Source organism: Macrobrachium rosenbergii, chromosome 12 (genome assembly GCF_040412425.1).
Source record: "Macrobrachium rosenbergii isolate ZJJX-2024 chromosome 12, ASM4041242v1, whole genome shotgun sequence".
Taxonomy (NCBI): domain Eukaryota; kingdom Metazoa; phylum Arthropoda; class Malacostraca; order Decapoda; family Palaemonidae; genus Macrobrachium; species Macrobrachium rosenbergii.
In genome coordinates, this window is record NC_089752.1 from 27,142,405 (window position 1) to 27,162,151 (window position 19,747).

At 34.1% G+C, this 19,747-nt stretch overlaps 1 protein-coding gene across 1 annotated transcript in view; it reads right to left on the minus strand.

Annotated features, from left to right (window-relative positions):
- The window catches only part of LOC136843979 (stalled ribosome sensor GCN1), a 194,685-nt gene that overhangs the window by 124,226 nt on the left and 50,712 nt on the right, over window positions 1-19,747 (minus strand). The window contains exons 8-12 of the mRNA XM_067112996.1: window positions 18,647-18,844; window positions 13,678-13,833; window positions 7,805-7,970; window positions 7,048-7,286; window positions 5,590-5,755 (exon numbers count right to left, since the gene is read on the minus strand). Coding sequence (XP_066969097.1) covers window positions 5,590-5,755; window positions 7,048-7,286; window positions 7,805-7,970; window positions 13,678-13,833; window positions 18,647-18,844 — 925 coding nt within the window. The remainder of the gene's footprint in view (window positions 1-5,589; window positions 5,756-7,047; window positions 7,287-7,804; window positions 7,971-13,677; window positions 13,834-18,646; window positions 18,845-19,747) is intronic.

Here is a 19,747-nt window from a genome sequence, read left to right on the forward strand (position 1 = left end):
ACTACTTTACATAAACAAAAGCGGCGTTGCCATTTACAATGTCTCGTGACCTCAAGGGGTAAAAGAAATCATTTCCCCGACTGTACCTACTGATGGATACACTTGGAAAGAAAAAGCCTGTGTGTGTGCCTTGAGCCATTCAAAAATGTGAATGAGGGCAATATACATGCATCTGTATGACAAATTTGTCTGTTATAAAAACAATGTCTGATATTGTCTACACTGTTACAAAACTGACTTTTTCTGCACCCTGATTTCCTTAATTATGGAGGAATATTTTAATTATCTTTAGTGCAGATTTTTCTGCTGTGAAACAACCATATTATGAAGTAAGAACCGAGTTTTCCATTCACAATAACATTGTATTACTGTAATACTGTAACTATTATTACAAGCCAAGCTGCAACCTTTGTAAAAAAAAAAATACTCTGGCCCATGGGCCACAAGAAAGCAAGCAACACAGTAATGAGAAAGAAATTAAGAACTGAAGACTTAACTATAAAAGAGAAATAATAAAAATAAAATACATTAAAAAAACTAATAAAATAACAAAATACATGAGCTAAACTATGCAGTAAGGCTCATGTCATCTTAATCAACAAAAAAGTTTTTGTAAATAGTTTGAACTTACAAAGTTCCAACAATTCATCTACATGATTAGGACCATCATTCCACAATTTGGCCACATCAAGAATAAAATTTCTAGAAACCCACAAAAGAAAAGGTAAGAGTGTTAAAATTATCTACTCATCTAGTACTTCAAAGTGGATGGCATTGTCTGGGAAAACATAAATGCCAAGGAGGATCACAATCATGAAAAATTTCATACAACAAGCACTATAAGCTTAGTGAACAGTGCAAGAAATGAAAACCATGAATATAAAAATATTTTGAATGGAAGTCAAGTTTTGGTCCAATAATCGAAGATACAAATCAGCTACTGAAGACAAACCAGGAAACCAGTATTCAAAACATAGGAGAGCAGTAATAAAAAAATTTCCTGAGGATAGATAAAAGAAATTTTCCAAGAACTTTATCGATGTAAATTTTTTTTTTTACAATCAAAGGACCAGAAATGTATCTCAAAAATGAATTTACCATTGAGTCATCAAGAAACACTGTCAATAAAAAGATCGGAGGGGGAGGGGGTTGGAGTTCAATGTCCTCGACCTACTAACAATAATGCTTCCCCATTATTTGTACCTTCTATTAATTATAGCTACTAATAGTGACAGTTAACCCTTAAATGCCTACTGGACGTATCATACATCGACTAAAATTGTCCGTTGGGTGCCAAGTGGACGTACCGTACGTCGACTACAAAAAATTTCAACCTTCAGTCAACTTTGACTCGACCGAAATGGTCGAAAAACGCAATTGTAAGCTAAAACTCTTACATTCTAATAATATTCAATCATGTACCTTCATTTTACAACAAATTGGAAGTCTCTAGCACAATATTTCGATTTATGGTGAATTTTTGAAAAAAACTTTTTTCTTAGGCCCGCGCGGTAACTCGGCCGAAAATTTCAGAAATTCTTTCGTCATTTTGTCGTAACTTTTGCACAGTTCTATATTAGCCATTACATAAAGTTTTATATATGAAAACGTGTGCAATTTCATGTAAAATACAGCAAAATACAACCCATGGTTGTAGCTTTTATCAGTTTGGAAATATTTTCATACAAATCACGATAACTGCCAAAATTTCAACCTTTGGTCAACTTTGACTCGACCGAAATGGTCAAAAAACGCAATTGTAAGCTAAAACTCTTACATTCTAGTAATATTCAATCATTTTCCTTCATTTTGCAACCAATTGGAAGTCTCTAGCACAATATTTCGATTTATGGTGAATTTTGAAAAAACTTTTTCCTTACGTCAGCGCCAGAAATTCTTTAAATCACGTTGTCGTAATGTTTGCTTCGCTTTTATATTAGTCGTTACATAAAGTTTTATATATGGAAATGTGCGCAATTTCATGTAGAATACAACAGAAAATAACTATTGGTTGTAGCTTTTAACAGTTTTGAAATATTTTCATATAAATCACGATAACTGCCAAAATTTCAACCTTCGGTCAACTTTAACTTTCGACCGAAATGGTAAAAACGCAATTATAAGATAAAACTCTTACATTCTAGTAATATTCAATCATGTTCCTTCATTTTGCAACAAACTGGAAGTCTCTAGCACAATATTTTGATTTATGGTGAATTTCTGAAAAAAAAAAAAAAACTTTTTCCTTACGTCTGCATGTATGTAACTCGGCGAACATCTCAGAAATTCTTTAAATCACGTTGTCGTAATGTTTGCATCGTTTTACATTAGTCGTTACATAAACTTTTATATATGAAAATGTGCGCAATTTCATGTAGAATACAACAGAAAATAGCTCTGGTTGTAACTTTTATCAGTTTCGAAATATTTTTACATAAATCACGATAACTGCCAAAATTTCAACCTTCGGTCAACTTTAACTCAACCGAAATGGACAAAAAACACAATTGTAAGCTAAAACTCTTACATTCTAGTAATATTCAACTGTTTACCTTCATTTTGCAATAAATTGGAAGTCTTTAGCACAATACTTCGATTTATGGTGAATTTCTGAAAAAAACATTTTCCTTACGTCTGCGCGGTAACTCGGCCGAACATCTCAGAAATTCTTTCATCACGTTGTCATAATATTTTCACCGTTTTATATTAGTCGTTACATAAAGTTTTATATATGAAAATGTGCGCAATTTCATGTAAAATACAGCAAAATACAACCCATGGTTGTAGCTTTTATCAGTTTGGAAATATTTTCATATAAATCACGATAACTGCCAAAATTTCAACCTTCGGTCAACTTTGACTCGACCGAAATGGTCAAAAAACGCAATTGTAAGCTAAAACTCTTACATTCTAGTAATACTCAATCATTTTCCTTCACTTTGCAACCAATTGGAAGTCTCTAGCACAATATTTTGATTTATGGTGAATTTTAAAAAAAAACTTTTTCCTTACGTCAGCGCCAGAAATTCTTTCGTCACGTTGTCGTAATGTTTGCTTCGTTTTATATTAGTCGTTACATAAAGTTTTATATATGGAAATGTGCGCAATTTCATGTAGAATACAACAGAAATTAACTCATTGTTGTAGCTTTTATCAGTTTTGAAATATTTTCATATAAATCACGATAACTGCCAAAATTTCAACCTTCGGTCAACTTTAACTCGACCGAAATGGTCAAAACACGCAATTATAAGCTAAAACTCTTACATTCTAGTAATATTCAATCATGTTCCTTCATTTTGCAACAAACTGGAAGTCTCTAGCACAATATTTTGATTTATTGTGAATTTCTGAAAAAAAAAAAAAAAAAAACTTTTTCCTTACGTCTGCGCGCGGTAACTTGGCCGAACATCTCAGAAATTCTTTCGTCACGTTGTCGTAATGTTTGCATCATTTTACATTAGTCGTTACATAAACTTTTATATATGAAAATGTGCGCAATTTCATGTAGAATACAACAGAAAATAGCTCTGGTTGTAGCTTTTATCAGTTTTGAAATATTTTCACATAAATCACGATAACTGCCAAAATTTCAACCTTTGGTCAACTTTAACTCGACCGAAATGGTAAAAAAACGCAATTGTAAGCTAAAACTCTTACATTCTAGTAATATTCAATCGTTTACCTTGATTTTGCAATAAATTGGAAGTCTCTAGCACAATATTTCGATTTATGGTGAATTTCTGAAAAAAACATTTTCCTTACGTCTGCGCGGTAACTCGGCCGAACATCTCAGAAATTCTTTCATCATGTTGTCGTAATATTTTCACTGTTTTATATTAGTCGTTACATAAAGTTTTATATATGAAAATGTGAGCAATTTCATGTACAATACAACAGAAAATAACTCATGGTTGTAGCTTTTATCAGTTTTGAAATATTTTCATATAAATCTCGATAAATAGAAAAAATTCGACTTTCGGTCAACTTTAACTCGACCGAAATGGTCGAAAACTGCAGTTGTAAGCTAAAACACTTACAGTCTAGTAATATTCAACCAAGTAGCTTCATTTTTCAACAAACAGGAAGTCTCTAGCACAATATTTCGATTTATGGTGAATTTTTGAAAAAAAAAAAACAATTTTTTTACGACCTCGCATTACGAATTCATGCATCATTTTGTGATAATATTTTCTCTGTGCTGCTTTGATTGTTTTACAATTTGTTATATACCAAAATCATCGCAATTTAGTGTACAATACAAAGAAAAACAAAATAACCCGTTAGCTTTAACCGTTTTGCTCACAGCGATTTGTATAAAATTATATATGAAAAATTTTTTTGCGCTGTCATATATTTCAATATTTATATATGATAATATTTTTTTTCATTTCTGATGGTTGCATACTAAACTTCAGGCAATGACAAAAAAAGGAGCCAAAAATGAACTCTTAATCTTGAAAACTAAGCGTGCTGTGATTTTTTGAAAAAAACTTTTTTTCCGCTTCGGCGCTAACTCACCGAACACCGCCGGCATACGGGAGATGTTTTTGTAAATAGAGGCTCGGCGTTTAAGGGTTAATTACATTCTCTCTCTCTCTCTCTCTCTCTCTCTCTCATTACAATTCTTTCTGGTTGAAAGAAAACAGAACATAATGTCAGTGGCGCAAGGGGCTGGCAGTTCAGTTTCTTTGGTTGACATATTTACCAGCTGAATTTCAAATTATTAAAATTGTCAACTTGTAAGATTTTGGACATTCAGACAATTTATCAAGATTTATAAATCATTACAGTTAAGTACATCCTGAGAACAAAACGAGGAAATTCAGAGATTTTTCACAGGCATCAGAGATTTCATTTGACTTGGCTTCTGAAAATAAAAATGTGGTGGAGGCAAATTTGTGAAGAAACACCACTGATTTTCAAGAATTTGGTTTATGAAGCCTCACAGAGTTATGTTTCATATAAAATAAGTGAATGTGTGAGAGAAATTTGCCTTGGGGAATGGACTTGCCCTCAGGTTACTTGTTTATGGCCATACATTAATATTCATAAGTACAATTATATTTTTTATCTTTCCCAAACCTGGTAAACAAGGAGGGTTGGAATCAGTTGAGAGCATCAACCCCCAAAACAACTGCCAATATAGATTATGAAATGAACCATTCAGCGAGAGTTAGGAACAGTTGGCTTATTAAAAAAGTGTCACTAACTACAGATTAAGCTGAGAAGTACAGACCCTACAACATTATTTTGCAAATCACCATTATTATTGTAGTGACAATAAATCACCTAGGAATTAGTTACAAATGATAATAAGCTACAAGTCCCTCATCATTTTTCAGAAGAGAAAAGTACAGGTATGACTGAAAAAATAAACAATAACTACAAGTCTCTCATAAACTTCCAAAAACGATAAAAGTAAAAGAAAGAGTAATAAATAATAACAAATTATGATTCACTGCACAACAATAATAAGACTAATACTGCCTAATTATTCTTAATACACTAATACAAAAAAGAAGATAGAAGTGTATCAATATACTTTTGCATTCATATTTACGAATTACAGTAAAAACTACATCTCACCTAATGACGGATGGAAAGCACAATGCAGTGCTTGCACAGCCAAATTCTCCTTCTGATGCTGGTCAATGTTGCTGGGTGAACAAATGACAATGAGAGCTTGAGCCACCCCAGCAGGGCTCAGCTCTCCTACCCCACTTCCACCCCCGCCATCTTGATCATCGGTTTTCTGTCAGGGTTTACACCAAGATGACAATCTGTATTTTGCCTCCTTATCCAACTACTGAACATTATCTTCACAATAAAAAACCATTTTTGCATAATGCACAGAAGAAACATTACTTATATTCATTCATTGCAATTTACTTTTATACTGTACTGTATAATAATTTATGAACATTTTTCATTTACTGTTGGCTACCTTCTCATAATTTGGTTACCAAACTTCTAAGTAATTTACATTTGATAATTAATATCTCCAAAATTACAAAAATATTCTACATAAACCCAAATTAAGTAAATCAACTTTATCTGAAGTGAAGAAGACAATCATCATAAGTCAGCTTGCTTCTGACTAAATAAATACATGAGAACATATTTATTCAAATATATTAGCATTATATATAATGGTTTAGGCATAACTCTTGAAGATATTTTGAAAATAAGGTAATTATATCAAACTGTTGATAAAAAAAAAATTTTCCCTTGAAAAATGTTCTCTAATTTTGTGCTGTAACATAACATGATTTATTCTCCATTCCTCTTTCTTCAAGTGACATATATAAATTTACCTACATGACTGCAATTTACCTGCTTTACACACACACACGTTACATCATCACCTTCGCTGTAAAAGAACAGCTATTGAGATCTCACACATGAACGCAGACATTTCGTCAATAATTTTGCCCAAACACATATCTGACAGTTTACTCCCTTTATAAAGTCTAAAAGTGAAAAAATTAAATCTTCATATAAATGATCATGTTATCATTTATTAAACAAAAATTTGGCCACAGTTTGATTACAGATTCATTCATACGAAATTAAAAATGTACCACAACAAAAACATATCCAAAAAATACTGCACAAACACACTTACACTAGACTTGCTCAGCAAATTACACTAGGCTAACAGATCATATTTTGATATGAAGTGCAGGCTCTTTATGAAGCAGACAAACATGTTAAATGTTAAAGTGGGGGGGAGAAAGGTACAGAGTTGAGCATGATATGTCAGTTACCTGGGAAACAAAATAGTCATTGCATGGTAAGACAAGCAGTAATCAGTTGGGCTTCTGCTCAAGTATCAGTTGTGCTTCTGCTATGTCTAGCATGCATATTGGATTATCCAGTCATGTGTGAAATTTTTTTTTAGAGGACCTGGACATATCCCAACAATTAACATAATCCCTGACCTAATAATTAATGAAATCCAATAAGCTGGAGTGTCAGTGTGATATAATGCCTTTTGAAATTTAAACATACAACAGCAACTACCAAACATGAATTGCTACTCACTTGAACTTTGCATAACTGCATCATATTTGCCAAGGATGTCAGCATCTCAGATGCCAGTTTTGCTCCACCTAACGAAGACACAAGTTTCTTAGCTGATGCCTGAGCTGCTATTCTAACTTTGGAATGTGGACATACAAGACACCAAACCAATGCTTGTTGTACACTAGAGGCTTCGTTACCTAATCGTCCTGCATGCTGTGATAAGAGTAGCTCAGACCAAGTTACTAACTGTAACAAACCTGAAAAACAACAGTTACATGTTGAAACCAATTTTCATAAATCTCACTGTCTAATTTATCTAGTATTGATGAAATTTATAAAACAAATTTAAACCAAAATTTGATCTGACTTAACAATTAACAGTTTTTCACGTTATACAAATCTGCTACTATAAACTAGAAACTATTCTCCACCACATTACTCTTTACTTATTATGCATACAATCACTTTTTCCACTTCAGTACACAAAAACATCCTAATCCCAAGAGCTAGTCATACTTGAGCACCATGCTGACATTGATTTCTTGGCTTCACCAAAATTTATAATAAATTTCTTGGGCAAAGAATGATTGGAAAGTTAACTAAGAATCATTGCTAGCTGTGATCTAGAGTAAAAAAATAAGAAAAATTGAAAAATGGGAATACAAATCTGAACCAAGTTACCATTTTACCACAGCACTTGGCATAAAGGAGTACTTATATAAAAAATCATCATGGGGCAGTTAATCACAAAGGTAAAATTTTAAAAATCCCTTACCATCTTCTGATGACTGTGTGAAAAACTTGTCTCCAGTGAAATGTCCTTTCTGAAGATCAAGAGCTGTGTTCCACACTGGAGCAACTTTTTCTTCTAGAGAGACATCTGCTGAACCAAGTTTTAAAAGCAACACAGAGGATGTCAAAGCTTCCATCAACATTGGAATCTGACATTAGAAAAACATATTATTAATGCATTAGCAAAATCTACACCAAGCTGCACTAACCAAATTTCATCCCAAGTAATAATGTACCTTATTTTCGATCATTTTTGTGTTATGCAAGTACACCAGTAACTTAAGAATTAATGGAATTTAGTACATTTCTCATTCCTCATTACTAATAAAACACAACATTTTTACATCCACATAATTAAGATAAACTACAATTTACTGTAAACCCATTAATCCTAAATTTTCTAATTCCAGTATGTTTGCTGCTAATCTTCAATAAATATCACGCCTTGGTATAATTAACCTTTAATGGCAATGACAAGTTGGCCAAGTAAATTAGTACAAACAAGCATGAGAGCAGAAGTTTTACTTTCTTTTCAGAGTAAACTGATGATGAACAAGTTATGCTACATGAGCAACACTAACAAGAAATACATGAAAAAACCTCTTAATAATTCAATGACATTTTAACTTCCACATTTTTTATTTATACAACAGCCACCTGACTAAATAATGTTTTACATTAATAAAATATTAGACAAACAAATTTTCCACTATTAAAAACCACTGCTGCATACTCAAATTTTACAATACAGCAGGTTAACATAATTGAAAAAGAGTACTGTGCATCGTTATCTTCACACTGATTCATGCGTTTGTGGTTATGAGACATGACTTCCCTTTATGACTTCCACACAATAAACTGACACGGAGTGTTCCCTCCTTCAGAAACAGTCTTTTTTTAACCCTCACAGTCTGGGCTAAATTTAAGGATGGCCAATTAAAAAAAAAAAAAAAACACTTATCAATGGAAAGAGGAAGATATGCATATGCACATGGTATAAGAAAAAAAATTTTCTGTACCTTCAAGGGGAAACTGAAAGTGGATACAGTCATACCCCGAACTTACACGAGGTTAGGTTCCAGAAACCCTCACGCAAGGTGAATTTTCACTCAAGTTTGGCATGGTCTATAAAAATGCTAATAAATGCTTATTTCTAGAGTTTAAACACTAAATATGACCCTAATCATGCTCCCAAAATATTAAGCTAACTTTTAAATGATATTCAAGTTACTGTAATTTCATTTTAAAGTTAGCTTAATACATTACCCTTAAAAAAAGAAATAAATGGCTGACATGAAAATAGATTTGGAAGAGAATTTCATTCTCTCCCCTTCCGACCAATCTATTTTAAGAAGTCTTCTCAACCTCGTTTTTAAGAACATCTTTATTCTGCATCTCTTTCTCTTTGTTCTGAAATGCTTTTTCATGAACAAAAAGTATTTTTTATTTGAACTAATACAACTCTTAGTTATTGTGTCTCAATGTTTTGGAACGTATCTGCCATAGCACATTTACAGTTTGTAGGAGGTACAGGTAAAAAGATCAATTTAGACTATCTACTGTACAGGTTAAAAAAGTACAGAGAAGTTGTAAAAATGTGTGAGTGCTAACTACAAACTAGAGAGAGAGAGAGAGATTGCCCTTATTTAAAATATCAAGTTAAATTATTTATGAATTATTACAAGGAAGGAGAGAGAGAGAGAGAGAGAGAGAGAGAGAGAGAGAGAGAGAGAGAGAGAGAGAGAGAGAGAGAGAGAGAGAGAGTTTTTCTTACTTTAGATATCAAAAGATGGAAATTCATGATTTATGAAGGAAAAAGGAAAAAAAGAGAGAGAGAGAGAGAGAGAGAGAGAGAGAGAGAGAGAGAGAGAGAGAGAGAGAGAGAGAGAGTACGTAGAAATCCTTTGACACGCTGTGGACAACAATTGACAACTTTGCTCTCACCCCTCACTTCAAAAGTTTCACAAAAGATTGGGAAAGATGTTTGTTTGTTTAAAATATCACATTTTACTATAGAAATGTATAAATTTGTGATTACAGTTATCTAATTATTATTATTATTTAAACTTATATTTGAAAATTACTTACTATTATGTAAATCATTTATTCATCATACAAAACAAATAAACATATACATGTAACCATAAAATTTTATCATCTCAGTAAAAGAAAGAGAGAGAGAGAGAGAGAGAGAGAGAGAGAGAGAGAGAGAGAGAGAGAGAGAGAGAGAGAGAGAGAGAGAGCAATCAAACCAGAGAGAGAGAGAATTATTGTTTTTATTATTTAATGTTATTTATTTTATACATAAAAGCTTGAAATCTTATAAATTGCATAAAAATATAAACAAACACTTTTGCAGGGTTTCTCAAGGATTCGCAAATGTCGCGTGTCTGAAAAAACCTCGTATGACAATTAGTTAGGCTCCAATGAAAAGTCCGTGTGTCTGTGAATTCATGCAACTTGAATCATGTAAGACTGAGGTATTTACTGCATTTCCAACCCTGTGCAAGGCTTCTTTTCCAAAAGACAGTCGTAAAAATATACTAATTTTACCAAGTTATAAGTGTATTTTTTCTAATATTTTTTAAATTTTATTTTGTAAAATTATAATTACAGCTCACACAATATCATAAGAGATATGAACTAAAATCAGTAACAAATTCTGAGTATATTTATTGTCAAGTATTTACAAGACATCATTGGATGGAAATTTTGGACAACATTCCCCTATGACATCTCAAGGCAAACTGATCTCTCTCTCTCTCTCTCCTTTTACAGCCCATGGAAGTGATCTGATCACTTTTCCCGTGGCGCGAAATCTTGAACATACAGTCGACCCTCGTTAAATCGGACCCATTAATCCGGATATCGGATAAGATGAACACCGAAGAGGGTCAGCCGATTTAAAATGTGTAATGTTCGTCCATGATTTAAGATAGCTACTGTTCCTCCACTCGTCGCATACCATTTTCCTTTTTATTTACCAAAGGTAAATAAAAAATTTTTTCATTTATATTTTTATTTTATATATACTGTTCTGTATTTACACTGTACTAAACTGAAGTGTTTTTAACTTGTAACCAATTTAACTTGCGCATAGCACATACTGGCATTAAGAAACGCTATTGTCTGGAAGGGTAGAAAGTATTGTAGTCAATCACTGAGCATCAACAGTTTTACCTATCTGCTGCCTGACTGGTAGCTACAGTACGATGCCTTGTATGTTTTTTATGTGAAAAAAGACATGACCAAGGCACTCTTTACGAAGACAAAAGCTGAGTTACAGAACAATACTTATGTTTACATGGCGCGAGAGAGAGAGAGAGAGAGAGAGAGAGAGAGAGAGAGAGAGAGAGAGAGAGAGAGAGAGAGAGAGAGAGAGAGAGAGAAGAATTTTGTTACTGAAGAATCTCTGAACCAACATTTTGCACTCAAAGTAATAAGAAGGAATTCATTCTACTCTTTATGTAATCAGTAAAATACATACACTATTAAAAACTACATATTGTATTCAAAACACGCACTTATATCATCATCAGCTTCTCTGAGCAAAAGTTCTTTCTCAGACAGAATACAGCTAAAACCTGTTTGGCTGGCTGGTTGCCATGGAGATCTGTTAGCCAATGACAGCCTTCTACTTATGTTCTATTTATAGACATATGTCGTGACGGCACCAAGTTTGAACGTTGCCAGGATTGTGATTATTTGACTGCTGATGGCAAAAATTACTCAATAATTTGCTTTATATAATTATTTCTTCATGAAAACATGAATTCAACAATAATTTTAACTTTAATATAATGTATGAAAACTCCCACAACAGTCTGTCGTGGTGATGATCATCACTTGCAAATCCTATTCCTGGACCGTCCTCAGACTTAAGACTGCAAGCTGATGAATGATTATATGTTAGTTTTATAAGTTAGTCAGTATCATTTAATTTTTATTTTTTCTGCATTAGTGAAATGGCATGGGCATTACAAAATGTATAAAAAGCACGTTAAATTTTACAAGATTTTTTCACAGCACAGCATTCCTTATCTTTAAGAGTATCTGTTCTTGTTGTGACATCATGGGAAGTGACGTCTTAGGACCAAAATGGCGGGAGGGAGCAAAATGTAAACAAATGTAGGCAGGAGTGTTGAATAGAATGTAGTGCAGTAGAGACTGCTCTCTGATGGTTAGGTTGTTAATTTTGGGTTGTAAGTCTGTTTTTGGTTTTTGTAGTCATGAGCTGGATTATATTATAAAAGAAGAACAACGTGAACAGGTGGGTGGATGGCATAATTGTAGCATTTTTGGAAAGGGTTAGGCTAGAAAAACTTTCACTGACGACTTTAGTAACAATAAAAAAAGAACCCTCTCCAACATCGATATGATGAAATGTATTTTATACTCTTACTTACTGTTAACATTAACAAGTTGAATTACAATTACTTTGATCATGTACGTTTTTGCGTTTTACGAAATGTTTTTACGGAAGACAAAATGTGTTAGTGAACATTTGTTCTTAATTGTCCCACTATTTTATTATTGATGATCTTAAGTATCTCACATTCACTTAACAGTATATTAATATAAATAATAATAAAGTATAATGAATAAATAACTAAAATGAAAAAACATGAAAAAGGCAAAAAAAAAAAAGGTTTTTGCTGTAATAATGATGTTTGATTATGCTCCTGAGCCCACAGTTCAAATCCAAAGAGTTCTAAAAACCGAAACACATCTGGCCCCGAGGATTTCAGGTAAAGGATTGTGTACCTGTAATCTAAATTTCATTATTTTACTTTTCATTTTAGACTACTACTACTTCTGTTTACTTAACAATTATACATTCATGTCTCAGCCAGGACATCTACATATGCGGCTGAATTCTATCATTTTTATCATGTTTTATTCTTCACTTTTCACCTTTTACCATGAACTTTTTTCAAACGTTTCTGCATTGGTTTATTATTCATACTGTAAAATAATGAAATACAGTATATTTGCAGGTATATATATATATCGCCAGTTAAACCGGACTATTGGCTAAGACGGACACCCGGGCCCCATTATTAGTCTGTCTTAACTAGGGTCGACTGTATTTGTAAGTTACCTGGAATCCACCCCAAAGCTGTAAGTAAACATATATGTATAATACCAGTCCACAAGGGGTTAAGGTACCGCACATGTAATAAATGAAAACAAAAAATAACACTCTTTACATTAATATAAATGTTTCATGTTTAATCTGTACCTCACATCACTTAGCTTCATATGAGCTGTCTTTGGATAATACCTTATCAAGATGGGAGACGTAAGATGAAGTAACCATATGGGGGACTCATATTCCAATCAAGATTTGAAGGGACTAATATAAAATGACAAATTTTTAAATAATTTGTATTTTTCATAGCTAACAACCCTGAGGTCTTAATATTAGGATAAATCTTCTGGTGCCAGCTGGAAACCAGTTTAAAAACAATCAAAAATCATATATGCCAGGAATCTGCAGCATCTGGCATCTGATACACAGATGAGGTGGAAGCAGGTCAGAGACCCAGCTAGAAACTTGTGACGCATTCAGGCAATTAATAAGATGAAGAAACCTAGGTTTTTAAGCCATATGAGCAATTATTCCTCCCAAAAAGCTTAAAAAGTAAAACATCCAAAATATAAACTTTTCATAATCATGAAACTAACAAAACTGTTTACATATTACTGGCCTCTGAAATTCTTCATACTCTAAAAAATTTTAATTTTAATTACCAGTTTGTTTCAGCCAATATTGTAAGCAATTAAAGCTCCAACTCCACTTTTGTCATCTGTGCCTACATCTATGGGCAAAAATTAAATGGCCTTAGTACCTACCTGTGTACTTTGGGTCAAGGCTTTCTCTACACTACTAAGAAGACTTGGAATTAAAGCAGCAGCTTTGTGGGCATTGGATGGGGTAATGCAGCCCTGTAGACAACGGACATAGGCTGCTCTAACAGCAGTAGTCGATGTCTTCAAAGACATACCTTTCTGAAATGACCAAACAAGAATAGTTCGTTAATTTAATAGTTCAGGTATCCCCTTTTACACAATGTAGCCCATAACCCAGTCATAATACAGGTCTACATGTATGTGTAATGGCATTTAAACCTTCATTTCATTATTGCCTTCAAAATTTTGTGTCAACTCATATCTGAATCCCTTGGTAAGCTTATTTTGAATTAAAAATTTTGCTCCTTTAATGCTGTCCTCATAAGAGAACTCCACAAAAACGACAGCATATCCGCATGATTTTTTGGATTAAGAGTTATGCATATCATTGGAAATCTGGTTAGGTTAGGTCAGGTTGATTATGTTAAGTTAATCCTAACTCAGGTGTAGACACACTGAGCTTTATTTAAGAAAAATATTACATCCTAGCTATATATTTATAGAGAAAAGACTTTGAAAACTGCCAGTTATTCAACTGCATTTTTATCTTTACTTATTGAAGGCAGATACGCTGTTGTTCTAGTGAAGGTTTCATATCTTCTATTCTATATCGTTTTTCTTCAACAAGTTATTCTTCTTACTCTTTATTTTTGGTTCTTCCTTTTTCATCTTTTTTTTTTTAAGAAATGTAATATTACAATGTAATATATTCTTGTCCTTTAAACTCTGTTGGTTATATACTTATTGTAGAGTACATTAACTATGAAAAAACATGTCTGGAAAAATTCACACTACTTTCATGAATATAAAACATTTTCATGAAAATATTATCACTGCCAATAAAAAGGTTACACCTGAAATTCTAATAATGGCATTATCACTCACCTCCTGTTATGAACTATGATTTTACTCAAATGGAACAATGGATCTTTCCCAAACATAATCTTTTAATCACTGTGGAACTCAAACCACATTCAATCAAAGAAAACTAAGGTAAATATATAAAGGTGAAGTAGAAAGAATAAAGTAATAAGAAACATTACAATTTTTAATACAATCTACAAAAGTGAAATGTACAAAGAAAATAAGAGCATTAAAATACCTTATGAATACAAGTAAACCTAAAGTGGGTACCAAGAAGCGGGTTAAAATATTGTTTTCTGAGGTCTTAACCTTACCTGCATATGTAATTTACCCTAGTTAGACTGGCTCTGTTAAATTTCTCTATTATGCACTTGTCCTTCAATAAGACTGTTATTTTCCCTAGACTTTTAAAGTGAGCCCCGTGACATTCAAATATGTTATCTTTCATGGTTCAACAGTGACCTTTTCTTACCATTCAGTTTCATTCAGACCCTACCTCTTGAAAAGTTCTAACTTCTGGACTTTCTACTATATATCTCTAATTAAACACTCACATACTTGATTACCTGGTTAAATACTTTCACCATGAGATTTTGCCTATTGTTACATTTACAAAATTATAGTCAACATTTTTTTCATCTTTTAAACACTTACCTAACAGGTCTTTACTTCTGCATTACCTTTGGTTCTTCATTAACAATTTGTTAAATTAAATCTATAGTACATTTCTTGGAAACTTCCAAAAGTATATCTTAGTTTAACCAGACCACTGAGCTGATTAACAGCTCTCCTAGGGCTGGCCCGAAGGATTAGATTTATTTTTATGTGGCTAAGAACCAATTGGTTACCTAGCAACGGGACCTACAGCTTATTGTGGAATCCGAACCACATTATAGCGAGAAATGAATTTCTATCACCAGAAACAAATTCCTCTTGTTCTTCACTGGCCGCTCGGAGATTCGAACTCACAACCAACAGAGTGGTAGTTGAGAACGGAAGTTGGAAACTTCCAATATCAGAATGTTGATACACTTAGTTTTTAAAACTAAACAAGTTTTCCATACAAAGCCATCCGTCATTTATACTGCTGAAATTCACGGTCTTAAACAATTACCATTCAAGAAAGACATACACTAATAACCCAAGGTCTAAATCTATATGATGCTATGAATGGTTGATGAGAAGAGATCACCAGGAAGAGGAAGAACATTTTGCCTTGAAGGTAAATCTTGGCTACTGGCAACTACTGGTCTCAAGAGAAACCCACCCACCTATTTTTGAGTTCTCTCTAGTACGAATTTAGTAAATACAGATTAATACTGTACATAGGTAAAAGCAAGTGAAGTATATTAGGCTCTGATTTAAATAATCAGAAAATTTACCTGTTCCTTTTTGCCATCTGCCGCATCACTGAAAGCTCTGAATTTTACTAGCCTTTGCCAGAAGGAAACCGTGTTCCTCATGACCTGTTTTTTATATATACTACCTAGTAGAGTTAATTAGTCTAGACATCACTTCTAGAATCTCAGTTTCTCTGTACATAATGATGAATTGCCCTCACTTGACCTACAAAATTCTCCTCATCAGTCAAAAATGAAACATGAAAAGGGATAGTCAATAGTGCTGTGCAATAGCCTTGGCTGACTGAAGTTTGGGCTTTGGCTATGTAGTTAGGGTGCAACTGAACTGCACCATCTAGACACTACTGCATGAGACTCCTGGAAAGAAAGGAGAGTTCCCGGTCCATCTTGAAGATGCAATTGCCAGAAATTAACAATCTTCAATATTGGATCCAGTACTAAGGTTCCTTGCAATTACCTGTATGGAGGCTTAGTAAGCCTTCAGGGCCAAGGAGAGATTCGAATTAGAGGGATTAGGTGACCTCATGGAATCAGAGATTAGCAAATAAAGAAAACCTTTAATCAAAGGAATACATGATGTAACTAAACTGATGACCATTTCCCAGCATTAATTAATGAACTGATCCCCCTTTGGTCTATTGAAGGTTCAAGGGAAAAACTGCAAATTCCTGCACTGAATTTGGCTGACTCTTCCAAAAATCCTTTACCTATGAGACTTGCTGTATAACTCACAGATAAGCAGCTGCAACATCTTGAGCTTGCAATGGTATCTCCTTCCCAGCTAGGAACCTCCTGAGACTGTCCATCAATGGACAGTATATTTGTGAACCATTACTGCCACAGGCAAAGAAGAGCAATAAGTTTAATCCTCATATTTCTGGACACTACGATCTGTGTCACCTGCCTGAAGAAGTCTAAATGACTTGAAAGCATGCCCATTCAAGTCATCATAGGAATGCACAACTGTGTCTAATTTCCAGGCTGCTTGGTCCAGCAGCACCTTGTCAGTTTACAGTTAAGACTCATTACAAACAGATCCACTGATGGCATGTCCCATATCTCTGGATGTTCAGACCTACAGATGAAGCAATCATTCTAATTGAAGAACTTGCTTTCCCAGACTGACTGTGTTGCTATGTTGTGCCTCCCTGTGACAAACCTTAGTACCATGTCTGCTATGTTTGCTTCTCGCTAGACCCGGCCGGCTAGTGAAGAGTTAGAGGAATTTATTTCTAGTGATAGAAATTCATTTCCCGCTATAATGTGGTTCGGATTCCACAATAAGCTGTAGGTTCCGTTGCTAAGTGACCAGTTGGTTCTTAGCCACGTTAAATAAGTCTAATCCTTCGGGCATATGATGTCCACTGCCATATGATACAGTGTCTCAGACTTTGTGCCAATCTGATTCTAAAAGTATGCTACCATCATGTTGCCAGTCATCACACCTTGGACCTTTCTTGGCCCAGATATGTGAATACTTGGAGGTCAAGAAGATGGCCTCTCAAGGAAGTTGATTTACTATTTCCTTTCCAGCAATATCCAAGTTCCTGTTACCTGGCCGATAGTAGGTGTACCCCAGAACTTAAACGTTGACCTGGTTTCCATACCAATCAGGAGCTCTGTGGTGAGAGGGCCAAAAACTCCAAACTTGAAGTGACAGTGATCCTACCACTATCAAAGATCTTCCAAGACACTGTTCAAGGCCACAGCTAGCTAACTGTCTGGTAGAGGCACTGCTGACCACGACCTCCAATGGGACAAAGTATTCCATCCAAGAGGACAAGATTCAATTGGAATCAGGCTCAAGTACCAATTGTCAGCCAGCACTTTGTTTATGAAGTTCTTAGAATCTTAGTCTTCTGGGTTACTAATAACATTTCACATATATGGTAAGTTTCCTCCTAAGTCACTTGACATTTAATCATACAAGCAACTCATTTTAGACATATGGGGACTCTTCCTCCTTTGTTTGATCCCTTATACTGTCCATAGACTTGGGTCTGTTATCTATTTGTCTCTAAAATCTCTCCATGGATCCTGCTTATCAAAAACCACATTCTGGGGCATTAACCAGCTCAGACTTCCCTTCTATATTTGTGATTTGGGTAATGAGTATGCTGTATAATAAGGGTAATTGTTCAATGGAAAATTCATCTTTTCATTAGAACCACCACACATATAACAAGTTCCTTCCTTCCAGTTCCACTCTCCTTGAAACACCACTCATATAACAAGTTCCCTCCTTCCAGTTCCACTCTCCTTGAAACTAACATTCCAGACTACACAAAAAGTGAGATAGTTACCTGCTGTACTACTACTACTACTACTACTACTACTACTACTACTAATACTACTACTACTACTACTACTACTACTACTGCTACTACTACTACTAGACAAAAGACTGCTGTGTTTGGAAATTTTAAAGACCATGACAGTGGCCTATGTATGTATGAGAGGTTTGCATAAAAAAATATCTGTTTTTATGAAAAAAGATATCTTTTAAACTGTACTGTACATTTTCAAGGAGAGAGAAGGTTACCATCATTATCAGTTTAAATAATAATCAGTTTACAGAATAATCTTTCTCTCTCAGGTGACTATAAAACTGCATAGTAACACAATACAAACTAATTTACAATAAACTTAGATCTAAAAAGACTATGCCACTTTGCATTATTACTCACAGGAATGAAGTCTAAAAGTTTTTGGGGGATGTCATTTGTAAATTTTGCTGACCACGCTGTAAGAGCAGAGAGAGCTTGAATAAGAGAGCCCTCATGGCTCTCTGTCTCCAGAACTTTAACCATCTTCTCAACTACAGTGACAGACAACCCATATGCACTACTACCTGTAACACTGTGTTCACTCACAGCTTCAATACCCTGAAAAAAAAAGTCATCAAACATGGTAACTTAACACAAATGTTACATTAATCCAACTACATAAATGAATTGTGCATAAAATGTGTTAAGGACAAGGTAAAACAATATACATTGTGGTAAATGAAGCACTGTAAGTGAATATGCAATGAAGGATAAAGAAGTTACATGTTGTTTTGCCACTAGTTCAAACAGTTTCTGATGAAAATTCAATTAGATGTATATATCTGGGGAGAACATACTGTAAATGCAAAATTGGTGGCCGACTGCCCATAAGTTAAAATAATAATTTACGGGAGTTCAAAGAAACCACTAAGTCACATTTCTAAACTTTTACAGGGCTTGCCCAAAAGATCTGTTTAGAACTGAGAAGTGAACACTGAAAAAATAAAGTTAATGAAGTTGGATAGTTAAAAGGGAAGAGACAAAAGGATACACATGAAAAGCAAAAGTTTAAGCAATGCAACTGCATGGCTGAAGAGAGACTTCAATGCCACCTACAGTGTGCTACATAAGGTATTTTCAAGTGGTAACTTTCCTGCTTGGAAAATACAGAAGAAAATTAATTCTAATTTCAACCCCATAAAGGGAAACTTGACATAAAGTTGATGAAAATTAGTTACTGAGAACACGTTGCAAGATTTTAAGGAATTTGCAAATATTGTACAGTAAAATTCATCATGATGATGAGTGCATTTTTATCAGCTCTTTCCTTTATGGAGCTGGATGTAAAATGAGTTCTCTCAACTCTTCCTAGCCCTGTGCTCTTTCTGCCTGAACTACCATCACGTCAAGGTATTCACCTGTTCCCTCTCTCTGAGGTTTGCTGGTCTTTCTACAGCCATGTATATTTTGTAAACCTGAGCAACTCTTGTGACACCATCTGTTTCCTTCAATACACACTAC